General features: G+C 48.4%; 2 protein-coding genes across 2 annotated transcripts in view; one reads left to right on the top strand and one right to left on the bottom strand.

The window, feature by feature from the left end:
• Positions 1–416: 416 nt before the first annotated feature.
• On the top strand, positions 417–7,018 carry islr2 (immunoglobulin superfamily containing leucine-rich repeat 2). Its single transcript, XM_055662524.1, is given in 3 exon segments — positions 417–850; positions 4,519–5,479; positions 5,482–7,018. Coding segments are annotated over 2 exon segments (2,004 nt in total). The 5' UTR covers positions 417–850; positions 4,519–4,525; the 3' UTR covers positions 6,532–7,018.
• Positions 7,019–14,762: 7,744 nt separating this feature from the next.
• Positions 14,763–25,771, bottom strand: part of stra6 (signaling receptor and transporter of retinol STRA6) — a 45,819-nt gene continuing 34,810 nt past the window's right edge. The window contains exons 11-17 of the mRNA XM_055662788.1: positions 25,649–25,724; positions 24,469–24,602; positions 23,276–23,393; positions 20,774–20,875; positions 18,938–19,101; positions 16,393–16,530; positions 14,763–15,214 (exon numbers count right to left, since the gene is read on the bottom strand). Coding sequence (XP_055518763.1) covers positions 14,985–15,214; positions 16,393–16,530; positions 18,938–19,101; positions 20,774–20,875; positions 23,276–23,393; positions 24,469–24,602; positions 25,649–25,724 — 962 coding nt within the window. The 3' untranslated portion in view covers positions 14,763–14,984. The remainder of the gene's footprint in view (positions 15,215–16,392; positions 16,531–18,937; positions 19,102–20,773; positions 20,876–23,275; positions 23,394–24,468; positions 24,603–25,648; positions 25,725–25,771) is intronic.

The following is a 25,771-nucleotide window of genomic DNA, read 5'->3' as shown; positions in this document are numbered from 1 at the left end:
TCTCTCTCTCTCTCTCTCTCTCTCTCTCTCTCTCTCTCTCTCTCTCTCTCTCTCTCTCTCTCACTCTCTCTCTCTCCCTCTCTCTCTCTCTCTCTCTCTCTCTCTCTCATTCTCTCATTCTCTCCCTCCCTCCCTCTCTCTTTCTCCCAATTCAATTCCATTTTCTATTTTCCAATGTATAAACTTCATTAGCATGATAAAACACTCTCTCTCCATCTCTCTCTCTCTTCTCTCTATTCTCTCTCTCTCTCTCTCTCTCTCTCTCTCTCCCTCTCATTCTCTTTCTCTCTCTCTCATCTCTCTCTCTCTCTCTCTCATTCTCTCTCTCTCTCTCTCTCTCTCTCTCATACTCTCTCTCTCTCACACTCTCTCTCTCACTCTCCTCTCTATCTCTCTCTCTCTCTCTCTCTCTCTCTCTCTCTCTCTCTCTCTCATTCTCTCTCACACTCTCTCTCCTTCTCCTTCTCCCCACCCCCGTCGCTCTCATCTCAAGGCGGCTGCTTCCTACACGAGGAGGCGCGGCACCTGGGAGAGGCTGCGCGCCCCCGAGGCCGGCGGGAGCGCGCCTGGAGATCCCAGCCACAACCATCCCGCTCCCACTACGGGCGTGTGCCCGCCTACAACCACCGCCAAACCCCAGAAAATGCACCTTGTGGCCGCCGCTGAGCCCGGACTAACCCCGACCCCCCTCTACTGCCCGCTGTCGCCAGGACTTTCCGCCGCTGTTGCGCCCCAGTTACCCCGCAGAAGTGCGTAAAATTTACCCGGGGCGGGGGGTGGAAATCCGACCAAGATCGGCGAGTTCACACTTTCACCACAGCAGCAGAATATCAACGCCAGCACAAACAAGGTAAGAATAATTGAATTAAACCCATTTAAGTTGCCAGGCCGATTTATAGACAATAGACAATAGGTGCAGGGTGAGGCCATTCGGCCCTTCGAGCCAGCACCGCCATTCAATGTGATCATGGCTGATCATCCCCAATCAGTACCCCGTTCCTGCCTTCTCCCCATATCCCCTGACTCCGCTATTTTTAAGATCCCCATCCAGCTCTCTATTGAAAACATCCAGAGCACCTGCCTCCACCGCCCTCTGAGGCAGAGAATTCCACAGACTCACCACTCTCTGTGAGAAAAAGTGTTTCCTCGTCTCCGTTCTAAATGGCTTACCCCTTATTCTTAAACTGTGTGTGGCCCCTGGTTCTGGACTCCCCCAACATCGGGAACATGTTTCCTGTGTGTCCAAACCCTTAATAATCTTATACGTTTCAATGAGATACCCTCTCATCCTTCTAAACTCCAGAGTATACAAGCCCAGCCGCTCCATTCTCTCAGCATATGACAGTCCCGCCATCCCGGGAATTAACCTTGTAAACCTACGCTGCACTCCCTCAATAGCAAGAATGTCCTTCCTCAAATTAGGGGAATTAACCTGATATTGCAAGATATCTTTACAACATGGACTTCACAAAAACGCGAGGAATTGTCTATAGAATTTGAACGGATGAGAAGGTTCAATTGGACTCCAGTTTTAGCATTTCTCGTTTCGTTTTTTTGTCCATTCTGTGCCTTCTCCCGGACAGACGCTGAGTTCTGAAGGGCACCTTTTTTTTAAAAGCAATAAAATAAAGCTATTTCACGCCTTAAAATACTCGCAAACTCGAAAACCAACGAAATTTCTCGACTGAGCTGCCGGAAGAACTCATTGAATTCCGGGCGTCAGATGCACCAGAAATGCTCCGAATTTGAGAATGGTGAATCTTCAAGGTCCCCCACCCCCCTGGAATTAGGTGCTGAAGGAATATTTCGATTGCAATTATCTGGCATTGTTCAGGGGCCGTTTCAGTTTGGGGGGGAGGTGTGATTTGGCATTTTCTCGACCCGGATCGGGTCGGCGCCGATATACGAGGGAGGGAATGCCAATTCATTTTTATTCGTGAAATTCATAATTCCCCAAGTCGAAAATACAAGCTATCTGGTCGTGCATCGATTGGGGAAAACATGGCTAAACGCAATTCCTGTTCTTGTCGAGCGAGACAGACGAGAATTATACATTAAGTAATATCGGCTTCAACGGTTAAATAATCTTCACACCCAGTTTTATCATCTTAATATCGCCGATTGAGGCTTTTGCAAACTTCTCACCCGAACACGAGTTTTTTCCCCCAAGAATTTCCTTCTCGTGGAGGTGAATGTATCATTCTATACAAATTTATCTCCAAGGTTAAACGAGAATTTCCAGGTTTAGAATATCTAAAATCAAATGAATAACGGCATCGATTTGGCACGTTTTTAATAAAGTCGACAGCTCCCTTAAATTCAGGATCTAGGAATGAATTTGTGTCGGTGTTTCGTGTGAAGATATTTAGTGTTAGTATTTACAAGGGCGGGATTCCTGCACTTTAAATGGATCGCGGTGCTTATGTGAGTGCGCGCACTAGTATGTGGGTGTGTGCGTGAAGGTGTGAGTGTGAGTGTGAATGTGAATGTGTGCGTACAATTGTGTGTTGAGTGTGCGTGAGTGTGTGTGTGTGTATGGCTGTGTGTGAGGGTATGTGTGTGTGAGTGTGTGTGTGTGTATGGATGTGTGTGAGGGTATGTGTGTGTGTGTGTGTGTGAGTGTGCATGTGTGAGCGTGTGTCAGTGTCAGTGTCCGTGTGAGTGTGCGCGCGTACGTGTGTGTGTGTGTGTGTGTCCATGTGGGTACTTGTGTAGGCGTGTGTGACTGCATGTGTATGAGCGTGTGTGGGTGTGCCAGCGTGTGAGTGTGTGTGTGTATGACGTGTGTGAGTGTGTGTTTGTCAGTGTGAGTATGAATGTGTCTCTGTGTGTGTGTGTGTGTGTGTGTGTGTGTGTGTGAGTATGAATGTGTGTGTGTGTCGGTGTGAGTGTGTGTGTGAGTATGAATGTGTCTGTGTGTGAGTGTGTGTGTGTGTGTTTGTCAGTGTGAGTGTGTGTGAGTGTGTGTGTGTCAGTGTGAGTGTGTGGGACACAAGTGTTGGGTGAATCGAGCTCTGGGGGGCAATGGCACATCACCCCGTTTGCTGGCGAGACGCCGAGACGCTGCCCGGCTCCGGGCGCCGCGGAGAGATGGAGCCATCTCCTTTATGCGAACACAAGGCGGATGAAAGTGTCCGGGTTGAATGCTGCTGATGGCAAAACGAGGCCACGGCTGGAGGAGACACAGCGTTCACCTCACCGGCTGTTTGGTGGCGGGGGGAGTCTCTGTGTTGTAGCGAGTTATTAAAGGGCATTTAAAGGAGGGTGGCGGGGTGGGGGGAGGAGGGGGAGAGGGGAGAGGGGTGGGGGGAGGGGATGGGAGAGGGGAGAGAGGGGAGAGGGGGAGGGGAGAGGGGAGAGGGGAGAGGGGAGGGGGGGAGAGGGGAGAGGGGAGAGGGGAGAGGGGAGAGGGGAGAGGGGAGGGGTGGGAGAGGGGGGGGGCGGGGAGGAGAGGGGAGAGGGGAGAGGGGGAGAGCGGGGAGGGGAGGAGGAGAGGAGAGGGGAGGAGAGGGGAGAGGGGAGAGGGCAAGGGGAGAGGAGGTGAGGGGAGAGGGGAGAGGGGAGAGGAGAGAGGGGAGGGGAGGGGGTGAGGAGGGGGGGGGGCGGGGAGGAGAGGGGAGAGGGGTGGGGGGAGGGGGGGGGGGAGATGGGGGAGGGGGGGGGTGTGAAGGGGCGGTCTGGGCATTAGACGACATTCGGCTGGTCAAAACACAAAGTGCTGGAGCAACTCAGCGGGGTCGGGCAGCGCCTGTGGAGGGAAATTCTCAGACAACGGTTGGGGGGTCGGGACCCTTCCCCAGACTCTAGCAGTTCCATTCTGTGGGTATTCAATGATCCAGTTCCCTTCCACGGAGATACAAACATCGCTGGGGGAACTACATCAGTCTGAAGAACGGCCTCGACCCGAAATGTCGCCCATTTCATTTTCTCCAGAGATGCTGCCTGTCCCGCTGAGTAACTCCAGCTTGTGGCGTTTCATCAGGGAAGTCCAGGACAAGGGGTCACAGCTTAAGGATAAAGGGGAAATCCTTTAAAAACCGAGATGAGAAGAACTTTTTTCACACAGAGAGTGGTGAATCTCTGGAACTCTCTGCCACAGAGGGTAGTTGAGGCCACAGTTCATTGGGTATATTTAAGAGGGAGTTAGATGTGGCCCTTGTGGCTAAGGGGATCAGGGGGTATGGAGAGAAGGCAGGTACGGGATACTGAGTTGGATGATCAGCCATGATCATATTGAATGGCGGTGCAGGCTCGAAGGGCCGAATGGCCTCTACTGCTGCACCTAATTTCTATGTTTCTATGTTTCTATGTTTCATCTCCAGTTTAAACCATCATCTGCAGTTCCTTCCTACACACCCCGGCCGGAAACATCGCCTGGTCATTCATTCCCTCCACCGATGCTGCCTGACCCGCTGAGTTCCTCCAGCACTTTGTGATTTGCCCAGGATTCCAGCACCTGCAGTTAGTTCCTGGTGCGTGTGTGTGTGTGTGTGTGTTGGTGTTTTTGCTTTGTTGCAGGCCCGGGATGATGTTGGTGTTGGTCGGCGCGCTGTTGTTGGCGGCTCCCTGGAGCGCCCACGCCTGCCCCGAGCTGTGTGTTTGCCAGGACAAATATTCGCACCAATTCGCCGACTGCGCCTACAAGAACTTCGCCTCCGTTCCGGACAACCTGCCCCAGAATGTCACCACCCTCAGCCTGTCGGCCAACAAGATCAGGTCGCTGCTGAGCAGCTCGTTCCTGGGGCTGCCGCATGTCACCTCCCTGTGGCTGGCCCACAATGAGATCTCCACCATCGAGGACGGGACTTTGGCTAAATTGTCCCAACTCAAGAACCTGGACATCAGCCACAACCAGATCGCCCGCTTCCCGTGGCGGGACCTCTACAACCTCACCTCCTTGCAGCTTCTGAAGATGAACAACAATTTCCTTTTCGGATTGCCCAGGGATGCCTTCTCCAACCTCAAGGATCTGCGCTCTCTCCGAATCAACAGTAACAGCTTCCGTACCTTCCCGCGGGGCACCTTCGATTCCTTGACCTCTCTGTCCCATCTCCAGATCTACACCAACCCCTTCTCCTGCGACTGCCGGCTGGAGTGGCTGAAGGAATGGGTCCTCCAAGCGCTCATCTCCATTCCAGAGAAACAGGACATCCAGTGCTCAGAGCCGGTGGGGCTAAGGGGAACGGCGGTGGTGGACCTCCCCCAGTTACACTGCGCCGCGCCTCAGGTCCAGCTGAGCTACCACGGCAGCAACGACACGGCCGGCTTCTTCCAAGGCCAAACCCTCACCATCCACTGCAACTCCACGGGCAACCCCGCGCCACAGATCCGCTGGAAGGTGCGGACATCCAACACGGAGGTCGACCTCAACGAGGCGAGGGCCGGGGCGATGGCGAGAGGGGAAGGGAGGGTGTTGGCCAGCGGCAAGGAGGGGGAACAGGAACGCTTGGTGGTCCTGAAGAACGGGACGCTGGTCATCCCCCCCGCCTGACCAAGTACGAGGAGGGGGTCTACACTTGCCTGGCCAGCAACCTGTTAGGAAGCAACGAGTCTTCCTTGGAAGTGGTGCTTAGTCCCAATGCAAAACGGGACCCCGGCTACACTAAGGGACGTGCGCCGAGCCCCAGCGCCTCCACCAAGCTCCGGGCGAAAGGGGGAGTCACCAGCGGGCCCGACCTACAGGGGAAGGTCGGACAACTGGAGCCCACGGCGGTCGGCAATCCCACCCGAGACCCTGCCCCAAGCGCCCCGGACGCACTGAGCTGCGCCAAGAGAGATCTAAGCCGCTTCATCTCCAACCACGCGTTCAACATGAGCTCAGAGATGAAGCCACGAACCTTTGATTTCGGGGTACTGGCCATGGAGGTGAGTGACAACGACGCCAGGGTCCAGTTGACTCCTTTCCAGAGCCCGGCGGGCGCCAGGAAGCCCCAAATGTTGTTCCTGTGTTGGGGGCATGTGCCGGGAGAAGTGTCGGTGGTCCAGTGGTCCACCATCGAGAGCGGGGTCAACTCGTACCGCTTCCAGAAGCTAAAACCGGGATCCAACTACACGCTATGCTTCACCCACACCGACTGCCACGACTGCCAAGTGCAGGTGGTCTTCACCACTCGCAGGAAGATCCCATCCTTGTTCATCATGGTCGTGGTGAGTTGCATCCTCCTGAGCGTGGCCACCGTGCCCTTGCTTGGGGCCACCTGTTGTCACCTGATGTACAAGTACCAGGGCAAGACCTACAAGTTGATTATGAAGACTCAGGTCCCGGGCGGCGTGGAGAAGGAAGCGGGCAGCCCTTTCGAAGCGGCCGCCGCCGCCTCTTCTCTGCACGGCTCGACTCAGGTCTACGAGGCCAGCGAGGCTGGGGTTGAAGGAGGTAGCCTAGATGCTGAGGGCAGGCCAGAGTCTCAGGTCAAAGCCAACCCCGACGAGTTCGAGGTTTACTCTGAGTACAGCGACCGCCTGCCGCTGGGGGCAGAAGCCGTCAACATCGGCGAGGAGATCAATGGCAACTACAGGCGACCAGTGCGCTGAGAACGATCGCCAACGATCGCCAACGATCGCCAACGGTCGCCAACGATCGCCAAAGATCGCCAACGATCGCCAGCCATGACTAACTAACCCAACCGCAGAAAATACACAACAAATACCCAAATCTCGCCCAGGATTTAAAAAAAAAACCCCTCTAGATCTACACACGGTGACAACGGCCGTGGTTTTTATTCAGTTTTCAGAATTTTACCGTTGAATCGTATTACCGGTGCTGGCTCGAAGGGCCAAATGGCCTCCTCCTGCACCTATTGTCTATTGTCTATTGGCAGAAGTAGCACGGATTTGGGAATTAGCAGCCTTCCCCTTCGCGACCAAATGTCCCAAGTCAACCATCTGAGAGCGACTGTTTCGTTTGTGTGTGAACATTCTTTATTGGAAAACTATGGTGCTCGGGTTGAAGGATTTTCAACCATTGTTGACCCTTGTAGACTTTCTTTGGGCGTCTGCGACCTTTCACTGCGACCCTCCCCTCCCTTCTCTCCCACTTCCTCTCCCCCCCTCTCCCCTTCCCCCTCCTCTCCCCACCCCCCCCCCAGGTCTCTCCCCACCCGTCTCCACCCCTCTCTGTCCCCCCTCCGCTCTCCCCCTTCCCTCTCCCCCCTCTCTCTCTCCACCCCCTCTCTCCACCCCTCCTCTCCCCTCCTCCTCTCCCCTCCCCTCCTCTCTCCCCTCCACCCCCTCCTCCCTCCCCTCTCCCCCCCCCGCCCCTCCCCTCCCTCCTCTCCCCCCCCCCTCCCCCCCACCCCCCCCTCCCTCTCCCCCCCTCCCTCTCCCCCATCCTCTCCCCCTCTCGCCCCCTCTCCCCTTCCTCTCCCCTTCATCTCTCCCCCCCCGTCTCTCCCCCACCGTCTCAAACCCCTCCCTCTCCTCCCCTCTCTCTCCCCCCTCCGTTCCCTTCCCTCTCCCCTCTCTTCCCCCATCCTCTCCCCTCCTCTCCCCAACTCCCCCCCCCCCCCCTTGCCCTCAGTTAATGTGGTGAAGCTAATATTGTCTGTGTATTATCTCTCGATGTTTGCCAGTGACACTGTTGTGCCCACTACCGCCCCCTCCTCCTCTGTCCCGCAGCTGATATTCCACTCCACACCAGCAGCCCATTGTATTGTATTTAAGAGACTAGTGCGTCTAAAGTGCGTAGTGTAACATGGCCCCCGTCGCGTTAGTGTGGAGGAACTTCTCTTGAGAGAGTTATTGGGCCGTCGCCGTCCACTTGCGGGGCCCAGGTGTGTGCGTTTTTGTAACTTCGACCAACCCACTTTCCTGCCCGCCCCTGTCGCCCCGCACCGACCCCTTGAAATGCTTTATCTCTGTGTTTATAAAAATTAAAAGCGAAACATATCAAAATCCTATTTGGGACTTGAGTTTGAAAATCTTTGACTTTGAAAGAACAATCTCGCTGCGTCAATGGAAAACGGCGGACATGGGTTTAAGGTGAAGGGGGGGGGGGGGGGGGGGAAAAGATTTAATAGGAATCTGAGGGGTAACGTTTTCACACCAAGGGCGGTGGGTGTATGGAACAAGCTGCCAGAGGAGTTAGTTGGGGCAGGGACTATCCCAACGTTTCAGCAGCAGTTAGACAGGTACATGGATAGGACAGGTTTGGAGGGATATGGGCCAAACGCAAGCAGGTGGGACTAGTGTAGCTGGGACATGTTGGCCAGTATGGGCAAGTTGGGCCGAAGGGCCTGTTTTCACACTGTATCACTCTATATTGAATTGTCCCACTGTAGGTAACTAACCAACATTCCCCCTCCAGCACGTTGTGACTTCTTTTTGTAAGCCAGCACCTGCAGTTCCTTGCTTCGACACGAAGTTTAAATTCTTCCCTTTATGCCCTTGCAGTGCTGTCTCCACAGATGCTGCCTGACCCACTGAGTTACTCCAGCACTCTGTGAAACGTCACCTATCCACGTTCTCCACAGATGCTGCCTGACCCACTGAGTTACTCCAGCACTCTGTGAAACGTCACCTATCCATGTTCTCCACAGATGCTGCCTGACCCGCTGAGTTACACCAGCACTCTGTGAAACGTCACCTATCCATGTTCTCCACAGATGCTGCCTGATCCACTGAGTTACTCCAGCACTTTTTGTGTTTTATTTTGCTGAAGATTCGAGCATCTGCGGTTCCTTCTGTCAAATCAAAACATAATATTTGATTATCAGAGCAAAAATACACTGTTTGGAATGCATTTTTTTTTTAATGCCAGATATCTTTCAGCAATTAATTCTTCCTTCGAAAGTCTATTGCAGGGCAAACACGTGTCTGCAGATGGTGCGTGTTGGAGTAATCAACAAACAACTATGGGGGAACTCAACGGTGCGGGAAGGAACTGCAGATGCTGATTTACACTGAAGATAGACACAAAAAGCCGGAGTAACTCAGCGGGACAGGCAGCATCTCTGGAGAGAAGGAATAGGTGACGTTTCGGGTCGAGACCCTTCTTCAGGCTGAGAACTGGGGGAAAGGGAAACGAGAGATATAGACGGTGATATAGAACAAAGGAATGAAAGATATGCAAAAAAAATTAACGATGATAAAGGAAACAGGCCGTGTTAGAAACATAGACAATAGGTGCAGGAGGAGGCCATTCGGCCCTTCGAGCCAGCACCGCCATTCATTGTTGATCATTGCTGATCGTCCCCAATCAATAACCCGTGCCTGCCTTCTCCCCACATCCCTTGACTCCACTAGCCCCGAGAGCTCTATCCAACTCTCTCTTAAATCCATCCAGTGACTTGGCCTCCACTGCCCTCTGTGACAGGGAATTCCACAAATTCACAACTCTCTGGGTAAAAACAGTTTTTCTCACCTCAGTCTTAAATGACCTCCCCTTTATTCTAAGACTGTGTGGCCCCTGGTTCTGGACTCGCCCAACATCGGGAACATTTTTCCTGCATCTAGCTTGTCCAGTCCTTTTATAATGTTGTATGTTTCTATAAGATCCCTCCTCATCCATCTAAACTCCAGTGAATACAAGCCTAGTCTTTTCAATCTTTCCTCATATGACAGTCCCGCCATCCCAGGGATCAATCTGGTGAACCTACGCTGCACTGCCTCAATCACAAGGATGTCCTTCCTCAAATTAGGAGACAAAAACTATACACAATACTCCAGATGTGGTCTACAACTGCAGAAGAACCTCTCTACTCCTATACTGAAATCCTCTTGTTATGAAGGCCAAAATATTCTAGGCGAGAACAAGTACAATGAGACTCAGCACGGTGGCGGAGGGGTGGAGAGAGAGAGAGAGAAGGCAGGGTTTACTTGAAGTTAGAGAAATCAAGGTTTATACCACTGCCCAAGCGGTTCAGTCTGAATGAAGAAGGGTCCCGAGTCTGCCAATCCCCGCCACAGACGCTGTCTGTCGCGTCGAGTTCCTCCAACGCTTCTTCATAAAATGAGGGGAAAACTGACTTGTTTACCGTTAAAAAAAAATAAAAGACACAAGGAACTGGGGTAACCCAGCAGGTCAGGCAGCATCTCTGGAGGGGTGATCGATGGCCGACGTGGATTCGGTGGCCCAAAGGACCTGCTTCAACAGTGTATGTCTAGCGCGAACTAAATAAGACACTGCAGATGCTGGTGAATACACACAGGACACAGAGTGATGGAGAAACTCAGCGCATCTCTGGAGAACATGGGACAGGCGAGGTTTTGGGGGCGAGGTGCCTCTTCAGACTGATTGGTTGTAGTGGGGGTTGGGTGAAAGCTGGGACGGGAGAGATAGGAAAGAACATATCACACAACACGGACACAGGCTGCCCCGCGATGGCAGCTCACATATGCTATAATATAGGAGCACACACCGTGGGAGATCTATGGTCAGTGTGGGCTGGATCTCTACACTAAGTAAATACATCGGGCGCAGACGTGTGTGGTAACGGAGAGCTGTATAATGTAGGACCTGTCCCACTTGGGCGTAATTTACACGACATCATTTACGCGTCACGATGCGCGCGGCGCCCCAGGATTTTGGGATGTACAAAATCTTGGAGCGCCATCTGCGTGACGCGCAAATGACGCCCAAGTGGGACAGGCCCTTTACGTTTCACAAACCGCTGCAGGGGGGGGGGGGGGGGGGGGATGGGGGGTATCTCACCAGTCGACAAGACTGCCCTTTGATCCTTACACTTGCACTGAATGCATTTAGAAATTCTTCATTACTCCACCCCAATTTCAGGACCGTTGCCTTAAGTCTCGGGGCTGGCGTGACAAGACACGCGTTGCCATTTCCATATAAATGGCTTTGGGGAAAATTCTCTCTGCGAGGATTTTAAAAATGCAGCAGGTCAGATCAATCAGAATTACATTATTCAGGAAGAAGGAGCGGGCTCAGGCGGCGCTGCAGAGACGGGCTGTGGATGAGAGGGAGGGGGGCAGTCAGACAGGAGAGGAGAGTGGGGTGTGGAGACAGGCTGCCGCTGATAAAAACATCTTCACTCACACACACACACAGCAGCAGGTGCAGCGTCCAAGCAGGGCCAGTTTTGGGCTAAGACAGACACTCCTGCACCTATTGTCTATTGTAACAGGCAGCATCTCTGGAGAGAAGGAGCGGGTGACACAAAATGCTGGAGTAACTCAGCGGGTGAGGCAGCGTCTCTGGAGAGAAGGAGCGGGGGACGTTTCGTGTCCAGGTCCTTCTGCAGTCCCTTGCTACACACAGTGTCTCTGCTCCCGTCCTGTGCTCAGTCTGATCCCATCCTGGATTGAAAGGAGAGGTTGGACATATTTGGATTGTTTTGTCCGGAAGGTCAGAGGCTGAGGGTGGGGACATAGAAACATAGACATAGAAATTAGGTGCAGGAGTAGGCCATTCGGCCCTTCGAGCCTACACCGCCATTCAATACGATCATGGCTGATCATCCAACTCAGCCTCCCGTACCTGCCTTCTCTCCATACCCACTAATCCCCTTAGCCACAAGGGCCACATCTAACTCCCTCTTAAATATAGCCAATGAACTGGCCTCAACTACCCTCTGTGGCAGAGAGTTCCAGAGATTCACCACTCTCTGCGTGAAAAAAGTTCTTCTCATCTCGGTTTTAAAGGATTTCCCCTTTATCCTTAAGCTGTGACCCCTTGTCCTGGACTTCCCTAACATCGGGAACAATCTTCCTGCATCTAGCCTGTCCAACCCCTTAAGAATTTTGTAAGCTTCTATAAGATCCCCTCTCAATCTTCTAAATTCTAGAGAGTATAAACCAAGTCTATCCAGTCTTTCTTCATAAGACAGTCCTGACATCCCAGGAATCAGTCTGGTGAACCGTCTCTGCACTCCCTCTATGGCAATAATGTCCTTCCTCAGATTTGGAGACCAAAACTGTACGCAATACTCCAGATGTGTTGGATACAAAATTACGTGAGGCATGGATAGTGTAGACCAAAGATCCTATAGCGGAGCTCGCTCTAGAATCTATGCTCGCCATAGCTCTATATAGCTCGCTATAGGATCTTTGTAGACACAAACCCTCTCCTCCTCGTGGAAATATCAAAGACTAAAGGGCATACCTTTAAAAGGTGAGAGAGGCATTTTTTTAAAAGTATAAACATAGAAAACAGGTGCAGGAGTAGGCCCTTCGAGCCTGCACCGCCATTCAATATGATCATCCAACTCAATATCCTGTACCTGCCTTCTCTCCATACCCCCTGATCCCTTTAGCCACATCTAACCCCCTCTTAAATATAGCCAATGAACTGGCCTCAACTGCTTTCTGTGGCAGAGAATTCCACAATGTGTGTGCCAATCTATTTATTGATTTATTTAATTTTGTTTGCATAGCGTGCATTGGGGGGTCTGAAGAAGGGTCTCGACCCGAAACCCCACCCATTCTTTTTCTCCAGAGATGCTTGCTGCCTGACCCGCTGAGTTACTCCAGTTTTTTGTGTCTGATCCTCGGTTTAAACCAGCGTCTGCAGTTCCTTCCAACACACGAAACAAGGGCGTAGTTCTAAGGTGAGAGAGACCAAGTTTAAAGGGGATGAACGGGACAAGTATTTTTTTTGAACGACACACAGAGTAGCGAGTACCTGCAAACAGATACAATAGCGTGTGTAAGAAAGAACTACAGATTCTGGTTTAAATCGAAGGTAGCCACTAAATGTTGGTGTAACTCAGCGGGTGAGGCAGCATCTCTGGAGAGAAGGAATGGGTGATATTTAGTGGGGAATAGTGACATTGAAGAGTGGTTTGTATGGGCACATGTAGGGAACATAGGGTTAGGCGCATGTAAATAACATATAGTCTTGGCATCATCATCTGTTAGAACTTAAGACAGGATGGCAAGGGAGAGCTGCTGCCTTACAGCGCCAGAGATCCAGGTTCGATCCCGACTTGGGGTGTTGTCTGTATGGAGTTTTTAGAAACATAGAAAATAGGTGCAGGAGTAGGCCATTCAGCCCTTCGAGCCTGCACCGCCATTCAATATGATCATGGCTGATCATCCAACTCAGTATCCCGTACCTGCCTTCTCTCCATACCCTCTGATCCCTTTAGCCACATCTAACTCCCTCTTAAATATAGCCAATGAACTGGCCTCGACTACCCTCTGCGGCAGAGTTCCAGAGATTCACCACTCTCTGTGTGAAAAAAGTTCTTCTCATCTCGGTTTTAAAGGATTTCCCCCTTATCCTTAAGCTGTGACCCCTTGTCCTGGACTTGCCCAACATCGGGAACAATCTTCCTGCATCTAGCCTCTCCAACCCCTTAAGAATTTTGTAAGTTTCTATAAGATCCCCTCTCAATCTCCTAAATCTTTTACTCTCTCCCTGTGACCATGTGGGTTTATGTACCACATATGGTGACCATGTACCAATGTCTCCTCCCACATTCCAAGGAAGTGCGGGTTTGTAGGTGAATTAGATTGTGTAAATTGCCTCTGGTGTGTCGGGTGGAACTAGTGTAGGGATGAGCACTGGCCGGTGCGGACTCGATGGGCTGAAGGGCCTGTCTCCACACTGAAGTCTGAACTAAAAACTCAACTGCGGACCAGAACTCAGGAAATAAGCGCAAGGCTTTAACCATTGCATATTTATTCATATCTAGATATAGTCCCAGCATCGGAGATTCGAGGATCTCTCCCCCATTCTTATAGTGATGGGTCCTAGTGTCCATTGTGCAGTGGTAAGCATTTAAAACAAAATCCCACCAAATAAGAAAGAATACTTTCCAAATAATTAAAAGTCACCTCCGACAAGAACCACTGATAATTTGAGACCATCAGTTCCCATGAAAAAGCTGCAGGAAGATGTCTTGATTTTACCGGTCAAAACGCTGTGTAGATTAATATCATTTATTCTTAACAATTACAGACTATAAACAGTGGGAAATTGGCATCAAGTTTTCCATAATTATTGGCATTTTAAAAGTACGTAATCTTTGTGCATTATCAAATTCAAAGTACGATGTTTTTTTAAAATAACTATATCCATTATAATGGGTAACTCTGGGACACTTTGCCATGTCTCTTGGTGGAGGTTATCAAAATCTTGTCTAAACATCTTCAAACTTCAGTAATATGCAACACGGAACAGCAGCAGAAAGCAAAATCAAACGTATCTACAGATGCTGGAATATTAGCACTACAGGTTGTGTGTGTTTCACCTCACAGGTGTGAGCAGATCTGCGGGGTATTTCCAGCATTTTCCGATTTCAAGCTGGGAAGGCACACTGGGATTATACGAGCACTGTACCCCAAGCATCTGGTTTTGTTCCAGGAGATATCCTTCAAGTAGCGAACGAGGCAGATTTGAGTGTTTCAGAACTCAGCCCGCTGAGCTACCTGCTCAAGAAGGAACTGCAGATGCTGGAAAATCGAAGGTACACAAAAATGCTGGAGAAACTCAGCGGGTGCAGCAGCATCTATGGAGCGAAGGAAATAGGCAACGTTTTCGGGCCGAAACCCTGAAGGAAATAGGCAACGTTTCGGGTCGAAACCCTTCCGGGTTTCGGCCCGAAACGTTGCCTATTTCCTTCGCTCCATAGATGCTGCTGCACCCGCTGAATTTCACCAGCAGGTACACAAAAATTTCACCAGGTACACAAAAATGCTGAAGAAACTCAGCGGGTGCAGCAGCATCTATGGAGCGAAGGAAATAGGCAACGTTTCGGGCCGAAACCCTTTGGGTTTCGACCCGAAACGTTGCCTATTTCCTTTGGGTTTTGTCCCGAAACGTTGCCTATTTCCTTCGATCCATAGATGCTGCTGCACCCGCTGAGTTTCTCCAGCTTTGAGTGCCTCCGCTGAGATACCTAGTGGCCAAACCCTGCATTTGCAATCAACCATTGATTGATTTGGGGGGGTAGGAATGGGACCAGAAATGACGTCCTCAGAGAGGGGCATGTGTACAACCTTTACACAAGATCGTTAAAATCGCTGTCGATTTTTGACCAACATCAGAATCATAAGGGGAACAGAATCAACATTCTCAAGCAGCCCTACTCCTTTTCACAAAGTTCAGATTTAGTGAGATTGTCATCTGGGCTGTGTTGGGAGGAAGAGTTCAATTCTCCATTTGAAACCAGATCAGCGACCGAGCAGACTTCCGGCTTCCTGGAAGCGATCAATATTGGGTTGCGCAGGAGGGTGAAAGCCAAGTGCCACCTCGCCCGCACACGCCTGGACCTGGCCGTCTTGGACAACGTCAGATTGGACATCAACTGGATCCCTGCAAGTAGCAGAAGAAAAACCATCACCTTACAATACGATGGGACTTTATTGATCCCAGGAGGGATAAATTGATCTGCCAACTGTTATAAAAACACCGAACATGAAATTAAAGTGCCAAGTATTGGGGGATGTCCAAATCTGAGGAAGGAGGGATTGCCATAGAGGGAGTGGGTCTGAGGGCTATAGAATGATTCCAGCAAAGCTAAACCAATTTAATGCAAGAAAGACTGGATATACTTATATATACTCTCTATATATTTAGGATATTGAGATATATATCTTATAGTGTGTGTGTGTGTGTGTGTGTGTGTGTGTGGGGTTGGACAGGCTAGATGCAGGATAGATATATATCCCGATGTATAGGAAATATCCAGGACAAGGGGTCACAGCTATATATATATATATATATAATATATATATAAAACCGAGATGAGATATATATTTTTTGCATATATAGAGTGGTGTGTGTGTGGTGTGTCTATGCCACAGAGGGTATATCGAGGCCAGTTTATTGGCTCCAATTTAATTTTGAAGTTTTTGTGGCCCTTGTGGCTAAGTGTAGGTTGGACATACTAGACAGTGAAGGCAGGTAACGGGATACTGAAGATGATCAGCCATGATTTCCTGGTTCCAGGCCCATCGAAGGGCCCTATGGCCTACTCTAGTACAGGGGTGGGGAAACTTATCATGTTGGAATGCCACATTAAGTTAGCTGTAACCTAATAATGCCGCATCGAACAAACTTGAATTAGATTTACTTCAAAATGTACAATATTTTGTAAAAATCTAACTACTATGTACTAACTTCAAGAAAATGAAAACATTTTGTTAATTCTAAAGTTAATTAACCTTTTAATGACTTGGTTGTCCGGAGTCTTTGCTTTCTGGAGTCTAGAGTAGCATTAGAACTGAATCATGAGTGTGTTAAAATAGCCCCATGACTTACTAATGTTTTAATTTTAGCCATCAGTTGGGGAGGATTATTCAGTTGAATTTTCTTTTACTGTTTGATATTTAAAATACGTTTAAGATTAAAATAAAAAATAATAAAAGACGAATAAAAAACATATTCCTAAAAATAGAAGGGTTTGTTCCGACAAAATTTGGATTCATTCAAAAGGCCGTACTTAATGGCCTGTAGGCCACAGGTTCCCCGCCCCTGCTCCAGTAGCTCACCTTCTTCCTCATTCTTGCATCTGTCGCCTCTACTCAACCCCAAGTCCTGGGAGCGGAGAAGGAGGAAGCAGAACGCTTTCATCACTGGGTGCGAATGGCTGACTTCCACCAGCAGGAATCCGACATAACAGCGATAGGCTGCCAGAGAAACAAGTTCAAGTTCAAGTGAGTTTATTGTCACGTGTCCCTGTATAGGACAATGAAATTCTTGCTTTGCTTCAGAACACAGAACATAGTAGGCATTTACTACAAAACAGATCAGTGTGTCCACATACCATAATATAAATATACACACACATGAATAAATAAACTGATAAAGTGCTAATAAACAGATAATGGGTTATTAATAATCAGAGTTTTGTCCGAGCCAGGTTTAATAGCCTGATGGCTGTGGGGAAGTAGCTATTCCTGAACCTGGTCATTGCAGTCTTCAGGCTCCTGAAGGTAGCAGGGAGATGAGTGTGTGGCCAGGATGGTGTGTGGGTCTTTGATGATACGGCCAGCCTTTTTGAGGCAGCGACTGCGATAGATCCCCTCGATGGAAGGCAGGTCAGAGCCGATGATGGACTGGGCAGTGTTTACTACTTTTTGTAGTCTTTTCCTCTCCAGGGGGCTCAAATTGCCGAACCAAGCCACGATGCAACTGGTCAGCATGCTCTCTACTGTGCACCTGTAGAAGTTAGAGAGACAAGCCGACTCTCCGTAATCTTCTCAGGAAGTAGAGGCGCTGATGAGCTTTCTTGATAATTGCATTAGTGTCCTCGGACAAGATCGTTAGTTTACAATGGCCAGTTGACAGATACGAGGCATATACCCATCACAGAGGTGGCGACCAGCAAGAGGCAGAGTTTGCATTCTCCACCTCCTCCCTTCCCATCCCCTGCTACTCATTGCAAGACTTTCCCCATCATTGCCTCAGCAATTTTGCGATGTGCTGGTGAGCAACAAAAAAAAAATCTACGTAGAACAAACTGACAAGGAAAAATAGGGGTCAAAAATTCTCAGCAATTCAGAAACCAAGACGAATATTTCAACTTAAAGGACTATTTCCAGCATCTTTTTTTTTTTTTTTTTTTAGCCCCTTTGAGAATAATTTAGAGAAACAACATTGTTACAATCTGCCTGCAGGGTCTTGGCCCGAAACATCGCCTATTCCTTTTCTCCAGAGATGCTGCTTGACCCACCGAGTTACTCCAGCTTTTTGTGTCTCTCCTAAATGTCCTGCTGCTCGGATCAGCTGATACATCGAGCTTGCATTGGGTGTCGAATTGCGGGAAAAAAAAAACATTGTCTAATCCAGAGGCCAGCAAGAATATTCTGACCAAGAACTTGATTGTTGCAGATTTATATAAAATCAAAAAATTCAGCGAAACTCTACAAACTCTGTCACATGCTGTATGCTGGAAGAGTTAAGGGTCTGTTCCCCTTTATACTCCAACTAAACTAACCATTTGCTCACGTTACTCCTAAGTCCCATTTCCTTTACAATTGCCCAGTGCCATCCCTATAGCATGTATCTATTGTAGATATTGAGGGAGTGTAGAGTAAGGTTCACCAGGTTAATTCCCGGGGTGGCGGAACTGACATATGATGAAAGACTGAATAGACTCGGCTTGTACTCGCTAGAATTTAGAAGATTGAGGGGGGATCTTATAGAAACGTACAAAATTCTTAAGGGGTTGGACAGGCTAGATTCAGGAAGATTATTCCCGATGTTGGGGAAGTCCGGAACAAGGGGTCACATAGTTTAAGGATAAGAGGGAAGTCTTTTAGGACCGAGATGAGAAAATAATTTTTTACACACAGAGAGTGGTGAATCTGTGGAATTCTCTGCCACAGAAGGTAGTCGAGGCCACAGTTCATTGGCTATATTTAAGAGGGAGTTAGATGTGGCCCTTGTGGCTAAAGGGATCAGAGGGTATGGAGAGAAGGCAGGTACAGGATACCGAGTTGGATGATCAGCCATGATCATATTGAATGGCGGTGCAGGCTCGAAGGGCCGAATGGCCTACTCCTGCACCTATTTTCTATGTTTCTATATAGAAACATATAAAATTCTGAAGGCATTTGGACAGGCAAGATGCAGGAAAAATGTTCCCGATGTTGGGGGGGGTCACAGGTTAAGAGTAAGGGGTCGGCCATTTCGGACTGAGATGAGGAAAAACGTTTTCACCCAGAGAGTTGTGAATCTGTGGCGTTCTCTGCCACAGGAGGCAGTGGAGGCCAATTCATTGGATGTTTTCGAGAGAGTTAAGGACCCGTCCCACTTTCACGAACAAATTCACAACTTTTTTTACTCGTGGACATTTTTCATCAGGCTAGAAAAACGCCCCGACCTACTTGATGCCGCGAGTACCTAAGACTAGCATCACAGCCTGCTACGACCATGCTGCGAGTACGAGTCAAGGGCAAACTCGGCAGAGGTCGTGAAAGTGTGACAGGCCCTTTAAACTAAGAGATGCACGTTTTTTTTTGCAATAGATAGAACAAAACTTAAATGGGAAAAAAAAAAAAACTCCCTTTCCTGCTGGGAAAAAAAAGTTACCTGGGTCAAAGCACTCCGCCCCTCTGTGGAGAAGGCTCATGTCCAACCTGCAGAAGTGAATGATGTTGTAGACCGCTGTCAGGCCTACCCGCCACACTGCAACAATGGAGCCGATCAGCACGTTGAACATAAAGAACAGGTACGTGAAGATGTAGAGGCCTCGCCTGCAAAAGAATGACAAAGACCGGTTGATTTTATTTCGAAAAATGTCCTTCGAAATGTGGTCAACCTTAAACCTACAGCCAGATTACCGACCTGGCCTCAAGTTCATGAATATCCTAAATCCCAACCACACAGCGGGCATTTCTGTACATTGTGCTTGGCTTAGTTTTCAAGAGATTCAAGATTCAAGAGAGTTTATTGTCAAGTGTCCCAGATAGGACAATGAAATTCTTGCTTTGCTTCAGCACAACAGAACATGGTAGGCATGAATACAGAACAGATCAGTGTGTCCATATACCATTGAAAATAAGTAAATAAATAAAATATATACACACAAAAATAAATATACATGTGTGTGTATATATATATATATATATATGATTGATATATATATATATATGTGTGTGTGTGTGAATATACACACACACACATATATATGTGTATATATATATACACATATATGTGTGTGTGTATATATATAATACATACACACATATATACGTATGTATGCATATATGTAAACATATATACGTGTGTATATATATACACACACACATACATTTATATATGTGCATATATGTGTGTATACATACATATGTGTGTGTGTGTATATATATTTATATTTGTGCATATATATTTTATTTATTTACTTATTTTCAATGGTATATGGACACATGTATGTATGTATATATATATATATATATATATATGTATGTATATAAACATATACAGGGCAATAGGCTATTAAAGTTCAGATTTTTGTTTGAGTTGTGTTTAATAGTCTGATGGCTTAGAGATACAGCACAAAAACAGGCCCCTCAGCCCAGAGTCTGCACTGACCAGCGATCCCCGCACACTTACAATAGACAAGACAATAGGTGCAGGAGTAGGCCATTCGGCCCTTCAAACCAGCACCGCCATTCAATATGATCATCCCCAATCAGTACCCCGTTCCTGCCTTCTCCCCATATCCCCCTGACTCCGCTATTTTTAAGAGCCCTATCTAGCTCTCTCTTGAAAGCATCCAGAGAACCTGCCTCCACCACCCTCTGTCAGAGAATTCCACAGACTCACCACTCTCCATTAGAAAATGTGTTTCCTCGTCTCCGTTCTAAATGGCTTATTCCTTATTCTTAAACTGTGTGGCCCCTGGTTCTGGACTCCCCCAACATCGGGAACATGTTTCCTGCCTCTAGCGTGTCCAAGCCCTTAACAATCTTATATATTTCAATGAGATCTCCTCTCATCCCTCTAAACTCCAGAGTGTACAAGCCCAGCTGCTCCATTCCCTCAGCATATGGCAGTCCCGCCATCCCGGGAATTAACCTTGTAAACCTACGCTGCACTCCCTCAATAGCAAGGGGGCACACTTACACTATCCCACACATTAGATTCTACCAAAGCCAATTAATCTACAACCCTAGCATGTGGGAGAGTCTAGGACCAGAGGTCACAGCCTCAGAGTAAAAGGATGTTCTGTTCGGAAGGAAATGTGGAGGATTTTCTGTAGTCAGAGGGTGGTGAATCTGTGGAATTCATTGCCACAGACGGCTGTGGAGGCCAAGTCAATGGATATGTTTTACTGCCACAGCAGCGATGCAGTTAGCTTCAGTTAGCGCAAACCTACAGGCAGTTTACGGAGCTCCTTTACACGTGGTCAGGGCCTGTACGTACCTGTTGGTAATACTCAGGGTTTTGCCGTCCTTGTGCAGGAACAGGAACCGAGCAAGGACGTGTTGAATCATCAGGACTACAACCAGAGCCAGCCAGAAGGGCCTCGAAGGAAAGAAATAAATTACAAGTTAAAATATATCATATGCAAACCACCACCTTCACTAAATAAAGAACATCATGGTACACCAGTCATTAAAAGTAGGCATGCAGGTGCAGCAGGCAGTGAAGAAAGCAAATGGTATGTTAGCATTCATAACAAAAGGATTTGAGTATAGGAGCAGGGAGGTTCTACTGCAGTTGTACAGGGTCTTGGTGAGACCACACCTGGAGTATTGCGTACAGTTTTGGTCTCCTCATCTGAGGAAAGACATTCTTGCCATAGAGTGAGTACAGAGAAGGTTCACCAGACCGATTCCTGGGATGTCAGGACTTTCACATGAAGAAAGACTGGATAGACTCGGCTTGTACTCGCTAGAATTTAGAAGATTGAGGGGGGATCTTATAGAAACTTACAAAATTCTTAAGGGGTTGAACAGGCTAGATGCAGGAAGATTGTTCCCGATGTTGGGGAAGTCCAGATCAAGGGGTCACAGTTTAAGGATAAGGGGGGAAATCTTTTAGGACCGAGATGAGAAAAACATTTTTCGCACAGAGAGTGGTGAATCTGTGGAATTCTCTGCCACAGAAGGTAGTTGAGGCCACAGTTCATTGGCTATATTTAAGAGGGAGTTAGATGTGGCCCTTGTGGCTAAAGGGATCAGGGGGTATGGAGAGAAGGCAGGTACAGGATACTGAGTTGGATGATCAGCCATGATCATATTGAATGGCGGTGCATGCTCAAAGGGCCGAATGGCCTCTACTCCTGCACCCATTTCCTATGTTTCTATCATTAAAAAGAGAGGAACAATCCGAAGAACCAGATCCAGGACAAACGTATCGAGGAGATGTGAATAGCCAAATTTACTTGAGTACAAAGCAACTCCAAAACCTGGTTCATTGGGTAATCTGGTCATTGTGTTTGTGGGGTTCGAATATATGGAATTTAGCGACAAATTTTCCAACACTTTGCTGAACATCAGGATGAAAAGCGGGAGGTGGCACATTTGAAGCAGAAGGTTGAGGAGCTCATCTCCTGGAGGGTCTTCCCTGCAAGGGTTAATTGAAGGCTGTTGTCCTCAAAGATAGACACAAAATGCCGGAGTAACTCAGGGGGACAGGCAGCGTCTCTGGAGAGAGGGAATGGGTGATGTTTCGGGGTCGAGACCCATCTTCAGATTGAAGAAGGGTCTCATCCCGAAACGTCACCCATTCCTTCTCTCCTGAGATGCTGCCTGTCCCGCTGAGTTACTCCAGCATTTTGTGTAAACCAGCATCTGCAGTTCCTTCCTACACAAGACTGTGGTCCCTTCAGTTGAGGGAAGGCGAGGAGATTATCTGATTAGACGTCGTAGCTATTACTAGTTGACAATGTCTTTGCCTGCGGTTGTATTTCCTCAGGTACAAAATAGGGAGCAACGTTAAGAGGCACATAATTTAGAAGTGGTACTTCAACCAATGAACTTTGCACGAGATCAGGCATGGGGGTGAAGTCAAACTTTGCCCATTACACAGGTCTATCAGGCAACAGAAAACAGAGGATTTAGGATGCAAGTCAAATTCAATTGGGATTTGCACAAGGGGCCAATGACAAGGTGCTAGTAACTCAGATGCCATCACTATAGAACATGGATAGGTGATGTTTTGGGTCAGACTGATTGCAAGGTGGGACGGGCGGAGAGGGGAGCAAGGAGTCAGCTGGAGGAGTAGAGGGGCAGGACAAACAAAACATGTCAGGTATTGGATGAACAGGGGCAGGTGGTTGAGGCAGATGATTAGACAAAAACCAAAGATGAGCAAACAGAAAGTGTGCAGCAAAAGAATTGAAGAGCTGCGAATTGTGAAGCCAGAGGAAGGAATGGAGGTGGAAGGGGTGACATAGGTGAGAGTCCCAGTGGGGAGTGGGAGTGGGATTGGAGAATTCACTGTTCATATCATTGAGTTGTAAGCTGCCCAAGTGGAATATGGTACTTGGCAGGGGAAAATGATAAGTAATAAAACAAGGTGGCACAGCGGTAGAGTTGCAGCCTTACAGTGCCAGAGACCCAGGTTCGATCCTGACTACGGGTGCTGTCTGTACGGAGTTTGCACGCTCTCCCTGCGTGGCTTTTTCACCGGGAGCTCCGGTTTCCTCCCACACTCCAAAGACGGACATGTTAGTAGGAGGGTCAGCTTGGTAAAACTGTAAATTGTCCCCAGTTACGAAGACAGCATTGTGTTAGCGTGCAGGGGGGGGGATAGCCGGTCGACACGGGCTCGGTGGGCCGAATGGCCTGTTTCCGCGCTGCATCTCGAAACGAAAGCCAATCTACGAAACATCTCCTTTCGCCAGAGCCAGCATTAAAACATTGTGTCATAATCCTTCGAGAAGCAGGAAATTAAACGGGTTCTGCAGGGTAGACTCACCACATAGTTTCGAGGATCTTGAAGAGAAACAGGTTTCGCCCATGGAGAATGGGGACAACAATTAGAAAGGCAAATAGGCCAAAACACATGAAGAATACCAGCAGCTGGATGGACAGACCTACATGGAAGATTAATAAGAGAAGAGATTGGATTTAAAGGGCACATAATGACAATAGTCAAGACCTCCTTAGGTGGGTCAGTGAATCTGAAGTGACCAGTGTTGTAACAAACACTGGCATTCAATATATCAAGATTCAAGATTCAATTTATTTGTCATTTGGGCCCCTTGAGGTCCAAACGAAATGCCGTTTCTGCAGCCATACATTACAAACAAATAGACCCAAGACACAACATAATTTACATAAACATCCAGCACATCGCTGTGATGATATGGCCATGTTTCACCAGCACATACAAATAATCTCCCTCCCTTCAGGGCTCAATTGATCAGGAATTAGACTGGATTAGAGAGAGAGAGACAGACAGAGAGACAGAGAGAGAGACAGACAGAGAGACAGAGAGAGAGACAGAGACAGACAGAGACAGAGACAGAGACAGAGACAGAGAGACAGAGACAGAGACAGAGACAGAGACAGAGACAGAGACAGAGACAGAGACAGAGAGAAGCTAAGAATCAGGGAACATTGTAATTCTGTTTCCAATACTACCACTAAGGGGTGACACAGTGGGCAGAGCCAGTTTCGATCCTGACCTCGGGTGCTGTCTGTGTGGAGTTTGCATGTTCTCCACGTGGGTTTCCCCCCCCAACAAGAATCAAGGGACATGGGGAGAAAGCAGGAACGGGGGTACTAATACTGGATCATCAGCCATGATCATATTGAATGGCGGTGCTGGCTCGAGGGGCCGAATGGCCTACTCCTCCACCTATTTTCTAGGCTTCCATGTGTCTAACACATCCCAAAGCCCTGCAGGTTTGTAGGTTCAGTAAATGGACTCCAGCGAGGTGCCACACGCAGCTAACATCTGGAGGAGAGGGGAAGTTCACATCTGGAATTTCCCAACTTTAGAGTTGGACGTTACTCATCAAAGAGTTAGATATCATTTTATTGGCCGACATCCAACGTGGATTTGCACTGGTGGGATCTCTCCCAGATTCCTTCACAAATATCACTCGGAAAAAGTGACACTTGGGAAACAATTGATAGGTTTTAAAACAACACAACACTAGTTACCCAAAGCGACGTGGGCAACTTGGTAGCCGGTGAAGCTCATCCAACTGACAATGGCAGACTGAGATGGTCTGATACGCCTCTGGACGTTGAAGACTTTGCCCGTGTCTCCTCGATAGAGGCTCAGCAGGTTCTCCCTATGAACAGAGGAGGGTGGTGATTAAACTGTAACACAAATTGAGTGACATTCAGTGGAGCCCAGATTAAGGCAGAGGTGGTGGGGGGGGGGGGGGGAAAATTGTGAGCAATTTTGGGCACCATATCTCAGGAAGGACGTGCTGGCCCTGCATTGTGGAATATTGGGTTGGGGGATCACACCATTGGGGGAGCAGACCCAACGGGTCTGCACTTGGTCTAGTATACATTTAAAACTCTGGCCCCATCCGACCGACTGCCGACCGGCGCCCTTCCTGCCTTTCGATTCGTGCCCGATACTCGCAGATGTCCAATCGGAATGGATTCATTTGCATGTACGGCTGCCGGCTGCATTTCTTCCTTTGATTCATTGCCACGCCCAATCCAGACGCTCAATCTCCGAGATATTTTCCATTTCGGTAGAGATTTCGCTTTTCTTTCTAAGTATCCGCTCCTCATTTCATTTCGTCGTGTTGAAGTACACGTTTTTTAATCAAATCCTTCTCCACCCCCCTCCCCCCCCCCACCCTCCCCCAAGTATTTCAAAAATAAACAGGCTTCTCCATTTACATGTCAGCTTCCAACACACTTCGAAACAAAGTTGCAAGACAGGAACACTGAACTTTTCACTGCTGCAGCAGGCAGGGGAGGTGCCATTGGATTTTTTTTTTAAAGAGACTGGGCAGTGCTGGAATCTTACTTTTGAGAAGGGCTTCAGTTCCATTGGAGGAGACGGGTGCATGGTGGAATATTGGGTTGGGGGATCACACCATTGGGGGAGCAGACCCAACGGGTCTGCACTTGGTCTAGTCCCCTTTAAAATTTGCCCCTCTAAAAAGCCATCTTTGATACCGACTTATAACCAGAACATCCACGGAGAAAAGGAATTAGTCCCAAAGAAATCCCAGTATCACCACTAGTTAGTCACAGGAATACAAGCTGGTGGGAATTAATATTTAGCAGTTTTGTTGCATATGCACGTAATGTCTATTGTATTAAACAAACAATTCTTTGTTCACCGATGAGAAATATTTTAAAAAAAGGTTACCTGTGCAAAACCATTGACCTCATTAACATGGACAAGGTGAAACAGCAGGAGGTAGTGATTGCAGAGATGTAACAAACTGCAGGGAGAAAAAGGAACAGAGTGATCTTTCGTCACTAATACTAC

The sequence above is a fragment of the Leucoraja erinacea genome, chromosome 36 (assembly GCF_028641065.1).
Source record: "Leucoraja erinacea ecotype New England chromosome 36, Leri_hhj_1, whole genome shotgun sequence".
Taxonomy (NCBI): Eukaryota; Metazoa; Chordata; class Chondrichthyes; order Rajiformes; family Rajidae; genus Leucoraja; species Leucoraja erinaceus.
Note: the sequence above shows the minus strand (reverse complement) of the source record. Positions and strands in the feature narration are given on the sequence as shown.